The 23,722-nt window shown below is 36.5% G+C and overlaps 2 protein-coding genes, 1 long non-coding RNA gene and 1 pseudogene across 3 annotated transcripts; 1 reads left to right on the forward strand and 3 right to left on the reverse strand.

Annotated features, from left to right (window-relative positions):
- Positions 1 to 634: 634 nt before the first annotated feature.
- On the reverse strand, positions 635 to 6,352 carry LOC103408027 (probable LRR receptor-like serine/threonine-protein kinase At1g56140). Its single transcript, XM_029102545.2, has 20 exons — positions 6,039 to 6,352; positions 5,496 to 5,682; positions 5,279 to 5,350; positions 4,914 to 4,985; positions 4,598 to 4,669; positions 4,030 to 4,101; positions 3,841 to 3,912; positions 3,664 to 3,735; positions 3,502 to 3,573; positions 3,346 to 3,417; positions 3,161 to 3,232; positions 2,996 to 3,067; positions 2,748 to 2,813; positions 2,535 to 2,597; positions 2,301 to 2,345; positions 2,143 to 2,201; positions 1,518 to 1,903; positions 1,161 to 1,392; positions 896 to 1,060; positions 635 to 774 (listed from the first exon to the last, which is right to left on the reverse strand). The coding sequence occupies exons 1-20, from the start codon at positions 6,247 to 6,249 to the stop codon at positions 635 to 637; spliced, it is 2,274 nt and encodes a 757-aa protein (XP_028958378.2). The 5' UTR covers positions 6,250 to 6,352.
- Positions 6,353 to 10,286: 3,934 nt separating this feature from the next.
- LOC103408028 (protein ROOT HAIR DEFECTIVE 3 homolog 2-like) lies at positions 10,287 to 15,054 on the reverse strand. The gene is made up of 6 exons (XM_029102544.2): positions 14,442 to 15,054; positions 14,303 to 14,365; positions 11,963 to 11,990; positions 11,776 to 11,871; positions 10,981 to 11,075; positions 10,287 to 10,855 (listed from the first exon to the last, which is right to left on the reverse strand). The coding sequence occupies exons 2-6, from the start codon at positions 14,335 to 14,337 to the stop codon at positions 10,657 to 10,659; spliced, it is 453 nt and encodes a 150-aa protein (XP_028958377.1). The 5' UTR covers positions 14,338 to 14,365; positions 14,442 to 15,054; the 3' UTR covers positions 10,287 to 10,656.
- LOC114824896 (uncharacterized) lies at positions 11,991 to 13,823 on the forward strand. The gene is made up of 4 exons (XR_003773448.2): positions 11,991 to 12,295; positions 13,158 to 13,231; positions 13,396 to 13,473; positions 13,573 to 13,823. It is a non-coding gene; the product is annotated as an uncharacterized lncRNA (long non-coding RNA).
- A 4,686-nt stretch (positions 15,055 to 19,740) lies between the features above and the next one.
- Positions 19,741 to 22,128, reverse strand: LOC103443680 (protein ROOT HAIR DEFECTIVE 3 homolog 2-like; annotated as a pseudogene).
- Positions 22,129 to 23,722: the final 1,594 nt, after the last annotated feature.

Consider the following 23,722-nt stretch of genomic DNA (forward strand, 5'->3'; position numbering starts at 1 on the left):
TATATATTTCTTGGGTCGTAAAAGTTCCTCTCCAGACCATTGGTAGGCCTTAAGCTTTCATATTTTTCTGTTATCCTCTCTCCTCCATTGTTATCTTGCTTCTCAAGGTCTTTCTTTTTGTTCTGCAGATTAATTGTCATCCTTGTCCATAGAAATCATTATCCATTGTTTCCCGTATTTTTAATGGTGGATTGAGCGGTTAAACGCTATAATTATCTATCTAATCATCTATTTAAGTCATCATACTAATTAGTTTGGTTGCTGAGTGAGTTTGCTTAAGGCTGATTTGGTATTGCTGTACTTTGAAAGAAAAAAATCTGCTTTTGTTGTGCAGTAAGAATAAGAGGTTGTGAAATAAAGCAGCAGAGTGTTTGGTAAATTTTTTTGTAAAAGTGCTTTTGGAAAAAAAAAAACAGTATGATAGTGTTTGGTAAATTGTTATGTAAAACAACTGTAACTGTGTGAAATGATAAAAAAAAGTACAATACTAGATGTGCTATTAATTTAATTTTCTTAACAAATAAAAGTGAATTATAATATACTTTATTTTTAAAAGAAAAATATTTATAAACTTTATCTTAAATATTAATTAGCATGACAAACTACTTGAATTGAAATATTTTAGACTGAATAACTAGAATTCATTAGATTTCACCTTATAAACGGGGCCATATCCTCCCTCTCCTAGCTTATTTGAAGGATTAAAATATTCAGTTGCAGCTCTCAATTCAGCATAACTGAAAGTATATGGCCGGGGGCCTAATCCTAGAATATCTGCACATTCACGAAACAGTATGACATAAGTTTTACTTTTGTGAAAGCATTCTTACTTCTGTGTGTTAATGTCAAAGCAGAGAAACCTGAATTAGGTACCAGTAATGATATGGTCGTTTACCTTCATCATCTTCTTTTTCTGGTTTTTTCCTCCTTATATATAGAATTGCAAATATTAATAGCAAGCTCACAACTCCAGGAGGAACATCAATATCGACTATCAACCCAGTCTTGCTCTTCTTTCCTGGAGTTGTTGGTGGAAGCCCGGAAACTATTGGTGTAAAATCTGAGTGATAAAACAGACGAATTCTTCAGTGTCAATTAACAGTAGAAAAATACATTTAAACCACTCACAGGAAATCTCTATAAGTTAACACATACTATACCTGAAGCAGCATGGAGAGCTCCTATTAGTGGGCCGTAATCGCCGTAATTGGTGTAATCGCTGGAATCGCTGAAATCGCCATAATCGGGTATGCAACAAGTCCCTTTACCAGCCCAGAACAAATGAATTTCAAGATAATTCTCTGACACACTAACATTAAATTTTCTCGCAACTGCTCGCTTAACACCACCTGCCTCCTTCAATATGTCAAAGTCCTTCATCCTGCGGGTACCCTAGCAACCAAATGAAGACGTAGGTAACACTAGCTTTAGTTAATGTAGCTTAAAACATCGAAAACCTGTCCAATGAGGTGTTTACTTCAAATAAGTTAGAATTTTTATTCTATAAGCAGTCTTACCTGAATATGGATATCAAATACACGCCGTCCTAGACTTTGCCAAGTTTGCGAAGTGCGACTTTCATAAACCGTCTCTGCAAAGTGCAATGTTACAGTGTAGGGCCCATTCTCAAGGCCCAGGCCATAGTATCTCAGTGATCCTGGGGACACTCTTGAAGTTTGGAAAAGCTCCGGGGTCACATCTGTTCCGGTGACTTGTGCAACGGTATTAACCAGAAACGGTGGGTTCTCTGTTTCAAAAAACAAACCGGCATTGCTGACAGCCCATTTCTCTGTACTGGTTACACTGAATGTTGCTGGGCCAAGAGCTGAGTCTTCAGTCTCATACAATATGTGATCACGTCCCATCATTTGCGGTCCACCACAGTTGATTGAGAAGTTTGCATCTGTAAGTTTCGTGTAATACCAGAATCTTCCCATGATTAGTGATGAAACTTCAAATTGAAGACTCATACTAATGTTCTTCAGTCACATATTTCTAACCAGTTATGCGTATTACTGAACTTATGAAAACATGCTTGCAATCTATATCCATATGTATACATAACTAGAGAAGCAATGCCTTTTCCTCTAACATGAGGTTGCGTTAAAATGGTAAATGATTGGTGACATAAGAGCAGATTACATCGTGGGGTATTTCGATTGCATGGAAAATTTCTCTGGAGGCAATTCAATCCAGGAAAACTGCAAACACAGAGAACAATTATTAGTTATCCAAATAGAGTCATGTAGTGGAAGAGTAGTATTGCTTGTCTAAAACGAGTAAGAGAAACTTCAACTCACGTTATGTTTGAACTGTCAAATGTGAAGTTGTTGACCACTAAGTTCCTGCATAAAATCATTAATCAGTCAACACATGAAGAACTATATCTTTATCAAATGAAAATTCCATGTACAAGATCAAAACTTAGTAGGCAAGTAGCACTGTGAAAACGAATCTCAGCGATAATTTTTTGTGCGAACATATTCTGGTGATTTAAACTGTAAAATGAAGGTGAAAGAGAAAAGGACACGTACAGTTGTGGTATTGTGGTCACCCACTGGGGAAAGCTTCCTGATAAAAAATTGTAAGACAAATCTCTGCAAATAACAAAATAGAATCAGAAGACACAAAATGCATGAAAGTTATTAAGAACTTGTGTAAGATAGGATTAGAATGCTTACGATTATACACAAACACATACATGCACCGTGCATTCTATATGACTACTTTAAGAAACAAGGACTTACATAGTCTGAAGTTGATTGCTCTTTCGGCTCGGAAGAGGTCCGGAGAGACTATTGTTTCCAAGAAACCTGGCCATTTCGATTATAGTAGAAGGCACCCAGAAAAGAAAAAGAGATGAGCAAGAAAAATTTCAGATGTGCACAAAATGGAAGGATTAGTCCAGATCTTCAATCAAAGTAGGGAATGTTAAAGATTTGATAACTTATGTATGATAAGGCAAGAAAAAGATAATAATAAGGACGGGGATTACAAGGATGTAAGAGAACGCATGTTGAACAAAAAACTTGGGAGTTGGCCTGTCAAATTGTTGAAACTCAGATCCCTGCACACCAACGATAAGTTGAGAGAAGCAATCAGAATGAAAGAAAACTAATTGGTCTCGTTGGGACTGAAACTTATATTTGCTGGTACGTACAGTGTCCTTAGACTTTGATATTCTCCAATATCAGAAGGGATGGTACCAGTGATTAATGCGTTTCGTAGTCCTCTGTATTCCAAAAACATAAAATTTGATAAAAAGAAGATGGAGTAAGATATCAAATTTCAAAAGGAAGAAGAAGTTAGATGAAAGTATCTGAATCGATGAGAATCTTCACTTACAATTCAGTCAAGTTTTTCAGATTTTTTATGAAATCAAGAGAGGAGCTCCCATTGTATATATCACTGATTAGCCTACATCATTATATGCAAAATAAACTGAAATCCCGTCTTCGGAGAAAGAGAGAGAAATACAATTTATGAAACATATGTACTTACAGATAGTTCAATGAGGTCAGTTGAGAAAAGCTGGTTGGTATTGGGCCTTCGAAAGAGTTGCCTTGAAATTCCCTACAGAAACATATAAGAAGCTTGTGAACAAATTATCCATCTCAGGTCTGCTTTCATAAACTGCAAAAGATCAAAGGTTTTTGTACTTACAAATGATAGAGTTGTGTCCAATTCCCTATGAAATCAGGTATCTTTCCTGAGAAAGGATTGTCCGATGCCCAGCTAAAATTCAAAAAGTTGAATTATAGTAAGCTCATCCAAGAAAAGCAATCTCAAAGTACTGGATAAACGAACAAATATAAAATACGATTTAAGAGCCATTCTTACACGACTTGCATGTTGGTGAGCTTGGCAAATGTTGAAGGAATTTCACCACTGAGTCCACAGCTGTCTACGTAGCTGTGAAAATCATAAGGCAATTGATGAGTACCCATTTCATACGATAAAGCGCAACTTTTGCTCATCCGTAGGGAATTAACATGTCATTCCAATTTGATGATTTAACGAAGCACTTACAGTTGCTCGAGCTTGACTAAATTACCAAGTTCTGCAGGGAGTGTTCCGGAAAAATTATTTGTTCCGATGCTCCTGCAAGTCATGTTGAACGGGCAAACACTTACTTGAAAGCAATTATTGAAGAGTGATAGAAGGTTCTGTTGAATTGTAAGTCTATAACTGATTAGGAAATAAGTTGTGTATCAAATTTGTGTATCCACTTGAGTTTAAAATACCAAGTGTGCAGCTCTAATGTAGTAAGGCAAATAATGTCAGGTGTAATGATCCTAGCAACTAGCTAGATGTAAGGCTGAGATTGTTTTGTGAAGAGAGAGAATCCACCTTGGATTCTAACGGTTATGTAAAGCACAGAGTGTGTGTGAATTGTAGAGAGATGAAGAGAATATGCTCTGCTAGATTTTGCAGAGAGAGAGAAACCTTCAGAAAATTCTTCTATTGTTATCCTTCTCATTTTTTGTTCTTCGATTGTTCATTCATAACCAGATTTTTAGCTTATAACAACAGGTTCTGTATCTAATGTTTACGACACAAAATTTTATTGTAAGCTCTCTAATTTTTCATGGCTTACAGCATAGTTAGCTCCTTAAGGTTTCCAAGCTCCTTGGGGATGGGCCCAGAGAATGAATTGATTCTAATTGACCTGAATGGAGATATCAGTTAGTGAAAGATAAGCAACATTAAACTTAATTACATTACATAACAGGAAACTAGTACTGCATTATTCAATAAAAGCATAATGATTTTTTGTTGATAACGGCATAAATAGTAGCGAAATGGTGTAAAGAACCTAACGGTAGATTATGATATTCAAAATGAAGTACACAAATTGCTACGGGTCTCATCAAAAGTATGAGTACTTAAAGAAATGTTCTCTCACTACTTACAATACAATCAATGCAGACATATTGCCAATGACCGCTGGTAGGGGACCGGTGAAATAATTCTGATTGATCCACCTACAAAAATTGAAAGGAAGTGTAATCGTTAACTCTTAATCTTACAACATCACCATATTTTGGTTGAAATCCCACATCGGCTAGAGAAATAAAGAAAGAAGAGTTTAAATATCCAAATCCCACTTCAATTAATGCCGAGGCCTATTGAAATAAACCCCACACCTGACGAATTGTGTAGGTGGTAATTACCAAGTTGGAGACAGTATAAGTGATGTTGGAAGTACAATTTTTAATATCCAATATATGATTTTGATGAACCAAAAACAGAGAAGGGAGTTGGAAAAAATTCATACAAAAATGTGAGATATCTCAGAGCCCCAAATTCTTCTGGAAACACCCCTCGTTTGTTAAGAGAATACACTTTCCTGGAAAGCAAAAAGATTGAACATTTAGAACTACATAAAATGGAGCGACACAGTCAAATTATGACGTTAACATATATAGGTAGCAAGTGAAAAATCAACAGTGGCATGGAAATCTTGTTCATCAAGAGAGAGTAGTTTAACATACAGTTGGGTGATGTGGCATGTAGCATTATTGTCGTAAGAACAGTTGCAAACGATGGCTGGGTTGATATCGGGGCTAGAAATGGCGGTGCCGTTGATGGCAGATCCACTGCAGGGTTCTCCACTGATATTCCACAGCCCCGGCACTGCTTGTGTGTCCCATTGTTCAAATATTGAGTTCAACGCCCTCACTGCACTCTCAGTTAATTCAGTCCTTGTGTGTATTATATATATCACACCATAATTTGACTGGTGTTACTACTTACTAGACTATCTCGAACCAAACGAAAGATCAAATTGATTATTACAAAGGAAAATTACCCTTGATTTTTGGATGTTTTGTATATGGGAAGAAAAAGGGTTTTACAAATAAGTTCCTCGAAACTTCATTTCATATAGTCGAAAAATACTTAAAATGTCATTTTGTTGAGGGAAAAAAGGCCAGTTCCTGGTCAAAAACACTTAAATGTGGCAAAGTGTGTGTGGGGGGGAGGGGGGAGGGGGGGAGGGGGTGGGGGTGGGGGGGGGGATGAGATAGAGAAAGAACCTTCAGACGGATCAGTGATAGGATTTTGAGCAAAGGACAGCTGAAACCAGAAGCAGCTGAGGAAGCAGAGTAATAGTATCCTCATCATCAACTTCATCTTCATATTGTACATGTGCAGAACTTGCTTTCCTCGACGGCGTGAACTTAAACGACCAACACTTATATTCCGACTGGCTGAATCATGCATCGCATGTAAGAAGAAGAAGACCATTAGATTTTAGTCGTATATTGACAACATATACATATATAATCTTTATATATGAAGCCAATGGCCCAATGAACAGTGTTTTTTAAGGGGGTAAAAGATTGTTTACTACTCTCATATTTCGTGGTTTTCAACATTTAATACATCAAGTTTTTTTCGTCTCATAGTCATACCTAAAGTGTAAATTTTGGGACAATCTCATACCTCTGTTAGTCAAACTGTTAAGTCTCCCATTAACTGTGACGTGGTGCTCATGTGGACAATGATTGGGCGCAATGTGTCATCCACGTGGAAATTAAAAATAAATTATTTATAAAATTAAAAAAAAATATATATATATTAAAAAAAAAAAAAACCCTTCATCTTCCCCAGATTCGGGGGGAAGAAGAAGAAGAAGAAGAAGAAGAAGAAGAAGAATGAGAAGGAAGAAGAGGGAAGAAGGAGAAGAAGGAGGACGAAGAAGAAAAAAAAAGTTGCAGTCGGAGGAGGAGGAAGAAGAAGAAGGAGGAGGAAGAAGAAGAAGAAAGAAGAAAAAAAAAAAAAAAAACCGAATCTGCAACCCAGATTCGAAGGAAGAAGAAGAAGAAGAGAAGGAAGGAAGAGGAAGGAGAAGGAAGAAGGAGACCCACTTTTTTGCCAACTATGAGTCGTGGATGACACATACTTTATGTTTTAAATATTGCAATGTTATACCTCAATTTATGAATTCGTTGCAATGTCAGACTTCTGTTAAATTTTTTGTCAATCTAACTGTTAAAGGATGACATGAAAGAAACGAAACCCACTTTTTTGCCAACTTGAATAAAAATAATTAATTAATTAATAATAAATTATTAATTTGACAATTAAAATTAACTTTAAAAAAAAAAAAAAAAAAACCTCCTCCTTGTTCCCTGGAAATCGTCCCCGTTCCTGCTCCCATCAGTCCTTTCCTCCGCTCCCCTTCTTCTTCGTCCTCCTTGAACACAGCTAATTTTCGTCCTCCTCCAGTAACAACTGATACACCGCCGATCGCAAAACGCAGGTGGTTTCGATGGCAAACCAAAACCAGACCCCAAATAAGTGGGTTTTGATGGCAAACCAAAACCAGACCCAATTCATCTTTCTCCAACAGTCTTTATAAAACTAATTTGATTTCTTCATCATAAGTTCACTAATATTTCGCAAAACTGAGCATTAGAAACCATCCCCTTATCATTTTCCCTCTCTTCAAATCCCATCACCGACTGGGGCTTTCGCCCCACTGCCATTTCTTCAATTTCTTATTCTTCACCATTTTTCTATGAAAAACCACCAAATAAAATTGCAAAGGGAGAGTTCCAGAAATCCAAAACGAAGAACCCCACAAAAACAAAACCCAAAACGAAAAACACAAATACAAACCCAGAAAATTCAAGAAGTTAGAGAAATTAATTTTTTTTTTAAATTAGAGAAATTAAATTTTCAAAAATTCAAGAAGTGGCCATTTGAAAATTCGCCCAGAACTCTGGATTTTCGAAATCCTCCATAATATTAATTGAAGAATGGAAGTTCATTACAGTCCAATTTTTTTCTTTTTCTTTCCCCTTTTTTTCACCATTTTCTGGGTTACCACCACTGCCACAGATTCGCTTCCCCGATGCGTGTCAACCTCTACACCTTCTCATTTCCGTCTCCGTCCGTTCGGTTCTCCATCAACCACCATTGTCTTTCTCCCAACCATCATTCGAATCGATCCACTACCGTTTCAAAGAAAACCGGACCGATTTTGGTGCCGAAGAAGACATGTATATGCTCGCCGACGTCGTAGCCAGATCATTTCGTTGCAACCTCCACAAGAACCAGGGAGGGAGTCAAAACAACGGATCTTTCCCGTCGAACAGATTGAATATGTGCCCATCTGAAATGACGAACTCGCTGGTCCGAATCGGTGGACTCAAAGGCGGCGGATGGACGAGGAAGAAGGGGGACGGATGAGGGAGTGAAGGGGACGAATGAGGAAGAAGGGGAACGGAGGAGGGAGTAGAGGGGAGGAGACGATTTCTGGAGAAATGAAGAGAGATTTTTATTTTTATTTTTATTTTTTAAGTTTAATTGTTAAATAAGAATTAGTAATTTATTATTAATTAATTAATTTTTTTATTCAAGATGGCAAATGAGTGGGTCCCAGTCCTATTACTTCATCATTTAACCGTTAAATTGACAGAAAATTTAACAGAAGTCTGACATTGCAACGAATTCATATATTGAGGTATAACATTACAATATTTAAAACATGAAGTATGAAATTGTAGTTCGATCGATAATTAACGTAATTTTATGTAATTTACTTGTAATATATTTCGTCCAAGTTGCATGATCAAATGGCGGCCACTTTTTCAATTTCCCACCTGAAGTTGGCCAAGACTTTGTTCATATTAGTTGAAGGGGTTGAAGAGGTGTGATATTCACACATCTCATTTTACTTCTCACACACCCTTGTTAATTTTTGTCCGTTGATCTTCTTCCATTCATCCGATCCGACGATTGAAAATTAGGGTTTAAAATGATAATTGAGTGTTTGGTTAGTAAGATACAAATATTGGGATAAAGTTTTGAAATACACATGTTGTAATATTACTAGGGCACATCAGAGGTGAGTAAATTTGGGTACTTCCCATTGAATACCCAAGTATTGTCCTTAAAAGAAAGGCAGCTACAAAAGATGCGACTTGTTTCATACATTTTCCCCAATTAAGAAAGTTGAAATTCAACAATAAAATCAAGAGTAATGTTACACTTACTACCTATTTATATCATCATTTATTTTATCTCTCTAATAATGGTAGTGTCAACCAATGCATGTGAATCCTATCTCTATTAGATAGATAATATAAATAATTGTACAAATATATAGTAAAAATAGCATTTTTATAAAATTAATTGGTAATATAAGAAGTAATCCAACTACTTATAAACCCTTATATAATTTAGTTTTTTTTGTCCTCACATTCTCACACCCAGTTGGGTGACCCAACTTTACATTTGGACCAAGTCTCTGCATACGCTTTCCTTCTCAGCAACTTGCCGTTGTTGAATGTTCTCATTCACTTCGGGATGTAGATAACACTAGCTCATTATATTTCATCTTCCATTAATTGTAACGATAGTAATATTCTCATTAAAATAATTTCGCTCTATTTTATTTATTTATTTTCATCTGGTATACATAATTTGAATCTTTTACGTTCTTTTTAAAAATTAATTATATTAAATTCAGCCAAATTTAATAATCTAATAGTCGTATAATAAATAAACAAACCATGTTATTAAAAACTGAAATTTTGACTGGAAGGAGGATGAAGAGGAGGCTCCATGAGATGGGTGGCCATGGCGGTACCCATCGTTATGGCACTGCAGTGGTTCAGATCACTACTGAAAAAAATGGCAGTGGTTGTGTTTTGTTTAAAAATGATGTGTGTAATCATCTACTCTAAGTGAAAGACTCTTGAAGTGTCATCTGAAAGAAAAGCAACTTCAGGTGAGGCCCAAGGGAGACAAAAATGGTCTTGTAACCCTACCGACACGTAATTGGACGGTGGAAAATCATGTGGAGGGACCTTTTTATGAAAAAAAAAGAACAGAAATATCAAAGAGAATATTTCAAAATAGAATATTTCATCAACTCTCAAACACTTCATCTTCTTTATATAATTTATATATCAATATTATAAAATATCATGTCAAGAAAATAAGGTGAAAGAGAATACAAGTAAAGCACGTTGACGGCTAAGATTGAAGTTTCACAAAAGATACATATATGAATACGGTCGAGATCATTGACAACTTCTGTGGTTCATCTTCTTTATATAATTTATATATAAATATTATAAAATATCATGTCAAGAAAATAAGGTGACAGAGAATACAAGTAAAGGACGTTGACGACTAAGATTGAAGTTTCACAAAAGATACATATATGAATACGGTCGAGATCATTGACAACTTCTGTGGTTCATCTTCTTTATATAATTTATATATCAATATTATAAAATATCATGTCAAGAAAATAAGGTGACAGAGAATACAAGTAAAGGACGTTGACGGCTAAGATTGAAGTTTCAGAAAAGATACATATATGCATACCGTCGAGATCATTGACAACTTCTGTGGTGGGTACTGACTACTGATACATATTGAAACATCTAAACCCAAGTCAACCTCCTTGGGTCAACAAAAGAAAAAGTCATCCACGTCCATTAAGTTGATATAAATCGTGCATCCCAAAACGTGTGGCAAAAACGTGTGGTTAATTTGTAAAACCAGGCACCCCGTTTATTTTTATTTCAAATTTTCAGTAACTACAAACAAAAAACAAAATAAAAAAGAATGAAAACTATCGCACTGTAGTGACCTTAATCTGATGCACACGGTACAAACAACAGAGATCATACATCATGAAGATTCAACTTCCTCAACGTTTGCCGTTCGCCTTTGTCTTAAAGGAGGGATTGAGTATTCCATGCCGGTATCTGATGACGAGATATTGGATGACACTGAGGACTCCGGGAATGAGCTTGTAATGTCCATCTGTACCCATAAGGCCTTTGAAAGTAAAAATGCAACAAATAGAACCATGAGGTAGAGAGGGTTCCTGTTTCATTTGAAGAAAAAAGGCACAGTGATTAACATATGTGCAAGACATTAGCGTCTGGACACTTAAAAATGTCCAAAACCTAAAACTCGCAAAGGGAAACAAAAAAGAACGAAATTAATTACTTTAAAAGCATCATAAATTCGTTAAAACCAAGAACGATCATCGCCATTGTAGCCCATGGCGGAGGTAGCCCGTTGTTACTCCGCTTGTGAGCCTCCTGAAAGTACAAAAGCAAACAACATCATGATCGAGCAGAGCTATAAGCATAAAGATAGGGAGCTCGTTACAAAAATAGTATTAGGATGCTAGGATTTTTCTTTGTAGAAAAAACAAGAATACACTGAACTTGATTATAAGTCGGTCCTATCTGACTTAAACCGTTCCCAAGTCAAGAATCAGCGCGATTTTCAATATGAAGTGTTTCCATATGTTTGGTTTCACTACTAAACTAAATGGTTTCACTACTAAACTAAATCCAATTTACACAAGAACTCCCGCCCAAAATGTCATCCGAGGACAATGCATGCGTCCTATTTCCACGTTCCTCCTACCAGTTGTTCATTACTTTTGCAGGAACATGTTCCAATCTTCATATTTTCATAATCCAAATCTTTAAAGAACATTTTATAAAAGAAAAAATCCATTTATTCGGGATGCAACTCTGATTAAACGATATAAAAACAATTCGGTCTCTGCTTTGAACTGCCTCCACAATGACTTGCACTGTACTGGGGTGATTAAGGTATCCTTTGAAGAAACCTAGTTTAGAGTTAACCTCAATAAGAAAGGAGTTTCATCATAGAAAAATTTTGCATAAAAACCAAACCCATAAATTAATGGTAGCTCTTCCCAAGAGCTTCAGTCAAGAGGATCTGTAGAAGGTCCTAGTTTCCTATTTTGTGAAGATGAAAACTAACAGTCCCGTCCACGAGAGAAGAAACGAGGCCATTTTCAATATTATCTGGCTTCTCATCCAGGCGAATGGCAGCCATGGTCGACAAAAGCTTCAGAGACTGCAAGAAAGAGATGATCAAACAACTAAAACATCAGTTTAAGTCAGAAAGATAGATAACATGTACTTCCACAAAAGTTCCCAGTGATTACCACAGTTCGTGCATCCTTGCTAATACTTCTAGGGCCCGTTTGTTTGACCGGATTAGGGAGGACTGGACTGGACTGGATTGTAGTCCCTTGTTTGGTCTGTACCAGGATTAGGTTTAATGGGATTAGGTCTGACTCGCTAGGATTAAACCCCTCACTAGGAGTTCTAAGCGAAGCACCCCGATCACCCCCGGACTCGTAAGACCTCCTGCGCTCCTGCGCTCCTGCGAGAGAGAACCTCGCTCAACCTCGATCCTCGCCGTGCTCCCTCCTTGCCCTGCTCCCTCATCGTCGTCCTCCTCATCCTCATCTCTGCATCCTGCTCGCCCTCATCTGGTAAACTTCAAATCCGACATTATTTCTTCGATTTTTTTTTGCAGATCGTGATATTACTGGGCTTTATTTGATTTAGGTGTTTTGGGTTTGATAAATTTTCAATTATAAACCTCTGCACTTGAACAAATTAGGGTTTTGATTTTTAGGGTCAAATTGAGATTAGAATTTTCAATCATAGCTTGCCGTTGCTCTGGGCTTCGATTGATGGTTGATACATGCTTTTTAAGTTTGTATATCTTTTGATTCTGGTTTTCTAGGGTCTGTAGGTTTTAGATTTTAATTTCTTAACCAGTCAATTGTTGATTTGGATTATAAGTTACAAAACATTGTTGAGTTATTGCAAACACAAATGTATACACAAACGATCCTGGCTATATTACGCCAACAATCAGGGGTTTCCCTATCATATGTTGCCAGAGCGTATTCAGTATATGTTGGCATTAAGGCCTTGTTTAATTTGATGGCATATTGGATTGGACCAAATAAACCACTAAAAATTCAGTATATGTTGATTCAAAACGCAGCAGTCAACTTTTCGAACCTTGTTCAAGTTGAAAGTTCTGTATTAAAGTTTCTTACTTGTTCATAATTTTACAGTCAACATTTTTAGAGTGATGATGCGTGTGTTTTCCAAATTGTCTGACTGCTAACTCTGCATCTTGAATCCAAGTTTTGACTTGCGTTCTTATTCCGGCATTCGGACTTTTATTTTTCTTATTGTACATAGTTTATTATTTTATGTTGATGTTCAAATTGCTTGTTTGTGATTCTAAACATAGAATTTAAACTTTAATTCCCTGAATCTGGTCATTTGCTCTTTTTGTTGTCATTTTATAACTGAAAAGTAATATTATACATGCAGAGGCTTGATTTTTTATCGGAGAGGATTCTTTCATTAGCTTTTGATGTGATTTCATCTCTGTTGAAACAGGGCCTGTAAGTTTTCTGATTAGTAAGTTTTACTGAATAAAGATCACCAAAATTCTGCCAACTTCATTCGTTAGGAAGTGGAACTTTGGATGTTGCTGGATCACAATTTGTTACTTGTTCAATCCACTCCTCTTAATTGGTTTTTTTTTTCTTCTTTAATCGTAAATCAGGGATGGAGAATAGTTTCTCCACATTTTTCATCTCTGTTGGACTCTGCAATCTTTCAAGCATTGGTAATGAATGAAAAGGTAAATTTCATTATCAGAAAAAAATGGGAACATATATATTTTGAAACCTGAAGTTATAAGTTGAACTAACTCCTGTTTTTCTGGCAATTTTTCAAGTAGGATATCGTAGTGTGGGAAGAAGATGCAGATGAGTACATACGAAAGAATCTTCCATCTGACATAGTATGGAAAGTTTATACCACATTTAGTGTGTGATATGTAAGACATTTTATATAGGTATGAGGTATTACTACCAGTTGCATACTATGTGTGTAATATATGCGGCGTTGTCTTATGCTTAAGTGCTCTGCCTAAGATGTAAAATTGATGGGGTCTATTAGAATTAAACCATATTCGCCTTTTGGATTGCACGCCTGAGAATTCTGTCCATTTTTTTATCTTTCATGTAAAATACTTGACTTTTAGTGGAAACGAATGCATGCTTATTTATCATGAATGAATACGTAAGGTATGAGCCTTGCTCATATTTTGACATATAATTATCAACACACAAGAAAATTTGGAACAATGCTACTTTTGAATCATGTATGTTTCTTTCATTGGCAAGAAAATTTGGTTTTTGTATTTTTATTGAGTCTCACTCTCATCCTATATTATTAATTTTAATAATATCTGTAATAAAAAAACAATTAAAATAGAACAATAATGTAGTTCTAGTCTGAGCAAACACCAAACTGGTGAACAGTATTGTTTTCATTATCCTGCTTCTTAGTCCGACACTGCACCAAACGCTTCACTAAGCTAGTCCAGCTTAGTCTAGTCTAAGCCAGTCCAGCTTAGTCCTTGCTGCTAGTCCAGTCCGAGACAGTCCGGTGCAACAAACGCACCCCTAATGTCTTCATTCCCAGTCCAAACCCTAGGCATTGAATCTCATAATTGAAGACTGGCAAACCTGAGAAATGAAAACAGAAGTGATCAGCAACCAAAATAACAACGTAAAAAAGAAAAGATTTTTAACAAGTTCCTACCGATCCTTCATGTGGATCATAATTTTCCCAGCCTCTTCTCTTGCCTTTGTCTCCACCACATTTCTCTCATAATCCTTCAAAAGTTGCTTCATTTTGGCAACCGTTTCGTTGTCCAACTCAAAATTGGCAACTGCAGTTGAGAACTCTGATACTGCAACTTCAGTCTCACGATTAAGTTGTTGAATTATAAGTCTCTAGCTGATTAAGTATTAGAAATAAGATGAGTTTTAATGTGTGTATTCACTTGAGCATATCTGCCAAGTGTAAGGTTAAATGATGTAAGGCCATGAGTGCCATGTGGTATTTGATCCATGTAATTAGGTGATGAGTGACTAAGATTAAAAGTAGTGTTTTGTGTGGTCCTAAAGCTAAGGCCATCAATTAAATGTAAAGCAGTGAGAGTGCGCATTGTGTGTGCTGTACAAAGATTATTCCTCTGCAATACTTTTGCATGAGAGAACAAAAAAAAAAAAGAAAACTTTTCGATTCAGCTTCTTCTGGTTTTCTGCTTTCTTGCTTCTGTTCAGCCTTCTGGAAATTAAAACCCAGCTGAATCAAGATACACTAACATGGCCTCAGAGCCTTGTTTCGATTAGATCTGGGCGTGTTTCTGTGAGCTCAAACATCACCGTTTCTGGACTCGGTGAAGTTTGCCGGAGCTTATCTGTGATCTAAGAACTACGTGTTTCTGGATTCACACAAGCTCACGATGGCTGGATCTGGGAGTGCTGAAGTGAGGACCCCGATCTTCTCCGGTGAGAACTACGAGTTCTGGAGAATCAAAATGGTTACCATTTTCAAGTCATATGGACTGTGGAATCTGGTGGAAAAAGGGATTCGATGAGAAAATGGCTGCAACCTTCATGAAAGATGCAAAAGCTCTCGGAATCATTCAAAACGTAGTCTCTGATCAGATTTTCCCTCGAATCGCAAACGCAGACTCAGCAAAAATGGCATGGGATCTGTTATATGGCGAATATCACGGTGGGGATCAGGTAAGATCTGTGAAACTCCAGAATCTTAGAAGAGAATTTGAATACACTAGAATGCGTGATGATGAATCCTTGACTGGGTATCTTACTCGGTTAAATGATCTGATTAATCAAATGAAAACGTTTGGTGAAACTATGTCAAATGAGAGATTAGTACAGAAGGTATTAATCAGTCTCACTAAGATATATGATCCTATATGCTTAGTGATAGAAAATACCAAATGTTTAGAATCTGTTGAACTGCAAGAGGTACTAGCTATATTAAAGAGTCAAGAGCAGAGGTTTGATTTGCATTCCTCAGATGCAACTGAGAGAGCATTTTCTTCTCTTACTGTTAGTTCAAAAGGGCAGAATCGAAGTTATGCTCAGTCTAGTACTTTTAAACCACAGAGAAATTGGAATCAAAAGGGTAAGAAATGGGATTCAAAACCAAAGTTTCAGCAAAGATCATACACAAATGTTGCACAGAATAGTACTTCCTCACAGGGTATGGGTCAAGAGAGTGTAAAACCTCAATGTAAGGTGTGTTCAAAGTTTCATTATGGTGAATGTAGATATAAGGGGAAATCCAAGTGCCATAACTGTGATAGATTTGGTCATTGGGCCAGAGAGTGTACTGTTGGAAAGTCTGTTCAAAAGGCAAACTGTGCAAGTCAAATGGAAGTAACAGGAAACTTATTCTATGCAAATTGTGCAGTTGCTGAGACTAAGGTTAATGGAGATTGGTACATAGATAGTGGCTGCAGTAATCATATGACAGGAAATGTTGATCTTCTTGTTGATGTGAATACAAATGTTGCAGGGAAAGTTCAAATGCCAACAGAAGGGTTAGTTAATGTGGCAGGAATGGGATCACTGGAAATTGAGACTAACAGAGGAAGAAAATACATTCGAGAAGTCATGTACCTACCTGGTTTGAAAGAGAATCTATTAAGTGTAGGACAAATGGATGAGCACGGATATTATCTTGTGTTTGGTGGACATATGTGTACTGTTTTTTATGGTCCTTCTCTGAAATGTCAAATTATCCGTGTAAAAATGAAAGAAAACAGGTGCTATCCTCTATCTCTAAGGCCTGAGAAGCAACTTGTGTTGAAGACCAGTTTTGCTCATTGTTCTCTGACTTGGCACAGAAGATTAGGCCACCTACACTTTGGTGGAATCAAGAAATTGAAGGATAATGACATGGTTCATGGATTACCATATATAGATGAGTATGACAAAGTGTGTGAAGGCTGTCAATATGGTAAGCAACACAGAGAAAGGTTTCCTAGTGGTCAAGCACAAAGGGCTGGTGCTCCACTTGAATTGGTTCATGTAGATCTGTGTGGACCGATGAGAATTGAGTCTACTGGAGGAAACAAGTACTTTATGTTGCTTGTAGATGATGCAACCAGGATGACATGGGTGTATTTTCTTAGATTTAAATCTGAAGCTTTTACTTGTTTTCAGAAATTCAAGGCTATGACTGAGTTGCAAAGTGGAATGAAGGTAAAATGTGTAAGGAGTGATAGAGGAGGGGAGTTCTTATCAAATGAATTCAAGCAATACTGTGACACAGAGGGGATCCAAAGGCAATTGTCTCTCTCTTACACTCCACAGCAAAATGGAGTGGTTGAAAGAAAAAACAGAACTGTGATCGAAATGGCCAAGTCTATGCTTCATGACAAAGGAATGCCTTACTGTATGTGGGCAGAAGCTGTGCATACTGCTGTCTATCTGTTAAACAGATGTCCTACCAAATCACTGGATAGTATAACACCTTTTGAAGCTTACAGCAAAAGGAAACCAGGCATTGCTCATTTGAAGGTTTTTGGATCAGTTTGTTATGTTCATACTCCATCCGAGTTAAGACACAAGCTAGAACCCAAGAGTATAAAAGGAGTTTTTGTTGGATATGCAAAGTGTGAGAAAGGGTATAGAGTATTTGATCCAATCTCTAAGAGACTGATTCTGTCAAGAGATGTTGTGTTCGATGAAGACTCAGCTTGGGAATGGGAAAGAAGCACAGAAAGATATATGTCACTGCCTACTTATGAGTTTGACTCTGTTGATACACAAAGAAGTGAAAATGCAGAAAATGACCCTCAAGTTCCAAGTGATTTATCATCTGGCATATTGGAAGAATCTGCAAGTGGTATTGATGATACACAGATAAATTTTCAGTCAAGTGCAGGTGTGAATGACACTCAGTTTTTTTATCATACTCCATTAAAATGGAGAAAGCTGGATGATGTTCTTGCTCAGTGTAATCTGTGTATTATAGAACCAGAGAAATATGAAGATGCAGCTAAGGATGAATCTTGGATGAATGCTATGAAGGATGAGCTCTCCATGATTGAAAAAAATGAAACCTGGAAGTTAGTAGATAGGCCAAGTAACAAGCCTGTAATTGGAGTAAAATGGGTGTTTAAAACCAAGCTCAACCTGGATGGAACTGTGCAAAAGAACAAGGCAAGGCTTGTTGCAAAGGGATATGCACAGAAACCAGGAATAGACTACAATGAGACCTTTGCTCCTGTTGCTCGATTAGATACAATCAGAACCCTTATAGCATTGGCTGCACAAAAGAGTTGGAAACTCTATCAACTTGATGTCAAATCGGCTTTTCTAAATGGTGTTCTAGAGGAGGAGGTTTATGTGGAGCAGCCTGATGGTTTTGTAGCTAAAGGGGAGGAAGACAGGGTGTATAGACTTCACAAAGCCTTGTATGGTTTAAAGCAGGCACCACGGGCCTGGTATGGAGAGATCAATACATACTTCTTACAATGTGGTTTCACAAGAAGTTTAAGTGAACCAACACTATACATCAAGGCAGAAGAGAAAGACATTTTGATTGTGTCGATCTATGTGGATGACATAATCTATACTGGGAGCAACAAACAAATGCTTGAAGAATTCAAGGAAGACATGACACGAAAGTATGAGATGACTGATTTGGGTCTTCTCCATCATTTCCTTGGAATGGGAATAATTCAATCAACTTCAAGCATTTTCATTCACCAAAAGAAATATGCAAGCTCTTTGTTAGACAAATTTGGTCTAAAAGAGTGCAAACCTGTGCTTACTCCATTGGTTGCAACTGAGAAGTTAACCACGGATGATGGAAGTGGTGCAGCAAGTGAAGAGTTATACAGAAGCATGGTGGGAAGCCTCTTATATCTCACTGCAACCAGGCCTGATATTATGTATGCATCCAGTCTGTTAGCCAGATTTATGCACTGCCCTACCAGTAAGCATGTTGGAACTGCTAAAAGAGTGCTAAGATACATCAAGGGTACACTTGATTATGGTCTGGAATATGTGAAGGGTAAGAACTCAATGTTAATTGGGTTCTGTGACAGTGACTGGAGTGGATCAATTGAGGACAGTAAAAGTACTTCTGGTTATGCTTTCTCTTTTGGCAGTGGAGTATTCTCTTGGGCATCTGTGAAGCAAAATTGTGTTGCTCTTTCCACTGCAGAAGCAGAGTACATCAGTGCTTCAGAAGCAACTACTCAAGCCATTTGGTTGAGATTTGTTCTTGAAGACTTTGGAGAATTTCAAACCGAAGCCACTCCAGTGCACTGTGACAACACCTCAGCAATTGCAATCACCAAGAACTCTGTGTTCCATCAAAAGACCAAACACATTAACAGAAGATACCATTTCATCAAGGATGCACTGAAGGATGGCATCATTGATCTGGTGTACTGTCCAACTAATGAGCAACTTGCTGATATCTTCACAAAACCTCTGCCTAAAGATCGGTTTAATTATCTCAGGAGCATGCTAGGAGTGAAATCAGCTCAAGACTTAAAGGGGAGTGTTGAATTATAAGTCTCTAGCTGATTAAGTATTAGAAATAAGATGAGTTTTAATGTGTGTATTCACTTGAGCATATCTGCCAAGTGTAAGGTTAAATGATGTAAGGCCATGAGTGCCATGTGGTATTTGATCCATGTAATTAGGTGATGAGTGACTAAGATTAAAAGTAGTGTTTTGTGTGGTCCTAAAGCTAAGGCCATCAATTAAATGTAAAGCAGTGAGAGTGCGCATTGTGTGTGCTGTACAAAGATTATTCCTCTGCAATACTTTTGCATGAGAGAACAAAAAAAAAAGAAAACTTTTCGATTCAGCTTCTTCTGGTTTTCTGCTTTCTTGCTTCTGTTCAGCCTTCTGGAAATTAAAACCCAGCTGAATCAAGATACACTAACATAAGTAGTTTTCGTATCGAAGCCCAGGTGTCGTTTGCACCAGTTTCGAGTAGAGCTTCTACAGAACCACTTAAAGACGAAGAAAGTTTTTTTTCCGAAAAATAAAGGGTATTTGCATTAAGAAATTTGAATAACAACAGATTATGAGCCTAACGTCATAAGAATAGTCTTAGAATAACCACGACTTTGATACATTATCAGAGCACTACCTCATAGTTGGAATTCAATTCTGCCAGTTTTGCACTACGAACCGATGATGCATGTGCATCTATATCACGTCGAAGCTTTTCCCGGACTTTTGAAGCATCCCAATTAGTTTGTTGTATGGCAGCATCTGAAAGGAGAAACATGTTGAAGTAATGAAAGAAATATTTTGGTTGACAAACATGTTAATTAGCTAAACAAATCTATTACCTGCACATCCTTTCTCAAACTCAAGCATAGAAGACTGAGCACAGGTACGAACAGATGAAGCGAATCCTTCTCCTTTGTTCAACGATTGCTCCAGCCTCACTTGAAAATCTTCAAGAGCTTTACAACGTAGGTGTCCGAGCATGGCCGAGTACGCAGGGTAAACAAACTGGACAATTCAGAGGAAAGAAACATATATGATTCTCATTAGTGGCAACTACGAATTTACAAAGTTGACCACACCAAGTCCAACAGACCCTTTAACCAATTTCATTTTGAACTTTGTGAACTTTGAAGACCATCTGAAGTATAAGGCTATGTTACTTTTCGCGTATTACATAACAAACAAGCTGTATTTGTCCTCTCAGTTTATCAGAGTGAGATTAGTGACTTTAAGCTTCTGGTAATGTAATTAGATGGAGTAATGCTCCGTTTTTTTTTTTTTTTTTTTTTTTTTGGGAGAAGAAAGTCATGCTCCAGTAATGATGTTTAGCTGTTGATTTAAGCATAATTATTTGATAGCGATACTTGAAGGATAAAGTTTATGTTGCCAAACCACTTCATTATAATGGTGTTCATTCAGAGATTGAGGCCAACAGTAACGTAGCATATGAAACTGACAACCTAACTAAAACCACTACTAATCACGGCTTCCCTAAGTTGCAAAAATTGTCCAAGAAACTGAAAACTTAACTAAACCCTAGAGAGACAAAAGAGAGTAGACATACATCCAATGCTTTTGACTCCAACAGTTGCCGTTTTGAGTTCCCTACACCTTCATCAAAGTAGATGGCCTCCATGTCATACCTATGGTGCATAAGCGAGATCAAGACATACAAAATAAAGTCAGAACTAGAAACAGTACAAACCCATAGAACACTAACAATAAACCTTCCAACGAATAGTAAACACACAACAGGTAAGAATACATATAAACATTTAGTTTTAGTGGCAAAATTAAAACCCAAAAAAACAAGGTGGACGGTGTTACATGTGAAAAATGCGTTCAAGTTATATGATTGATTAAAAACATAATTAAACCAGAGCCAAACTTACTCGGAAAGATAGGTGGCTAGAATGGAACTGAGCCTTTGACCAAAGCCTTGTACGGGACCAGTTTCAACAGCTTCTTGCAGTGCCAATTAACCCTAAATCGTGTTCACCCAAGTAATGACGAATAAAACTTTCTTGAATACGCTAGAAGTATAAGCATCTCAAAAATGGAGATAAATGACCACATACCTCATCGTGGACCGACTGTTTGAATTTCTGGTTGGCAATCTCTTCACACCGAACCGTAGCAACCATAACCTAATTAAATTACAGTATGTGTATATATTATATGCATATGAGAAGTGAAGACCACAAATTATCAATGGGAAGAAGATAAACTAACAAACCTTGTGAGCGGGAAGATCCAAGTCCTTGTTTTCTTTGATTACTTTCCAAATCTGTTGTGCACTAAAGGAAAATCCTGACGCAGGGACAACACCCCTTCTATCGCCAGCAAGCCCTCCTGGAGAAATAGAATGGAAAAAGCCATCTCTCTTTCTTTCTCTTTTGTGATGCGTCCATCTCAGCCTCCCCAAGCAACTCGGCCGCTGCGTTGCTGCAGGCCATGGCGAACAGTTCCACTCGAAAATCCGTCCAATTTGAGAGAGAGTCAAAGAACTCGGGGAGGAATCGGACCTCGTAGTTTTGGATGTGGCTCGCCAGATGAGCCATGGTTTCCAGCGAAAACGGGCACAAAAATTTTGGTCTCGGATCTTCGACCTGGATTCCCATCGACAAAATCGAACAGCACAGATTGAAGGTAATGTATATGTGTGTCTGAGGGTTTGAAATTCATATTCCCGTTTTCTTCTAAGTATTATACAAGAAATACGAAAAAAAAACTATTATTATTCTTATAACAAATTTAATTAGAATTGAGAATATATATATTCGACCTAGCTGAATTCAAATCTACTTCGAGTTATGTCGTAAATTTTTTTGAGGTGCTCATAAGGTTTACGAGCCAAACATACCACAAACGCTCAAGCTTGGTTTGTTTATTAATCGAGCCGAACTAGGCTTGGCTTGGCTCATTCATGACCCAAGCTTCGACGAGCAAAACACGGTGCGAGCCCGAATTGTTTCGAGCCAAGTTATAGCCCTAATCCTAAGACAGTTGAATTGAATATGTAATGTTCTGTGACAATAACTGTGAAATTGTGTAATCTAAAACTCTGTGACATTTTGACATTGGTATTTTAAAGCAAGTTGATGCAATACTAAGGGGTGGTTTGGGAGTGAGGTGCTTAAAAAAAAAACACCCATGGAAAAAAGTTGTGAGAGTTTTAGGTGTTTGGTAAACTGAAAAAAATGGCTTATTTTGGAAGTTGCTGTGAGAATAAGCTGAAATCAAAAGAAAAAGCTAAAGCTACTATTTGCAGTTTTGGAAAACTGGCTTTTTTTTTCAAAGCACACAGAGCTACAGTGCTCATTTAATGAAAAGACCCACTATCAGACTGCTTTTTTTTTTTTCCAAAAGCACTTTAACAAAAAAGTTTACCAAACACTCTGCTGATTTATTTCACAACCGCTTATTCTCATAACAGCCGCTTATTCTCACAGCAGTTTTTTTTCAAAACACAACAATACCAAACCAGCCCTAATTCATATTGGACTTGGGTTATACAACAGTAGTTAGAAGGAATTGAATACAATTCTCTTTTTATTGGAATTTCCGTTAGATAAGTTTGGTTTAATATAGCAACAACACAAATTTCGAAAGAAAAATGATAGGGATATTTTGGATGCGGTCCATAATCCTTAAAATTCTTTGATTAAAATCTTAATAATATTCAAAGTTTGATCAAGGTCCCTTGACTTTGAGCACCTCATTATATTACTATTAATATTTATAGTTTTATAGTTTTGACATTAATTGTTTGATATTTTATGAGATTTATAATCCTATAAATTTAAAATCCCTCATTATAATACCATTAGAAATAGTTACAATAAAAAAATTCAAACATTTTGATTGAATAAATGGATAAAAACTATGTAAAAATAATAAATAATAAATGGCAAAATAATGTATCCATAGTGTTAAAAAAATTGGTACATTTTACAAACAAATTGGTACATTTCACATATAACAAAGTGGTACATTAATAAAGAAGAATGGGTACATTAGAAATAAATTAGGGTACAGATAAAAGATTAAAAATTATGAATACAAATGAATTTTTAAAAATATAGGCTCTAAAAGAAATTAATACATGGGTACAAAATAAAACTAAAAAGAAAATACTACAAATTTAAAAAAAATGTTGCAAATTAAAAGTGGGTACAAACTAAAAATATAAATATAGATACAAAGTTTAGGCATAAAATATAAAGATACCATATATAATTTTTCCATCATTAATTAAATGTCACGTGACGGTATACACATGGGTACAAACACAAATAAAACTTTAAAAAATATGGGCACAAAAAGAAACTAATATATGGGTACAAATTAAAAATGAAAAGAAAATTGGTACAAATTAAAAAATATTTGCAAATTAAAAATAGGTACAAACTAAAAATAAAAATATATGATAAAAATTTTAGCCATAAATATAAATATACTAATTGTAACATTTTTATCATCAAAGGAATATATTTAAAAATAAAAAAAATATATTTT

This window comes from Malus domestica, chromosome 05, assembly GCF_042453785.1.
Source record: "Malus domestica chromosome 05, GDT2T_hap1".
In the NCBI taxonomy this organism is placed as follows: Eukaryota; Viridiplantae; Streptophyta; class Magnoliopsida; order Rosales; family Rosaceae; genus Malus; species Malus domestica.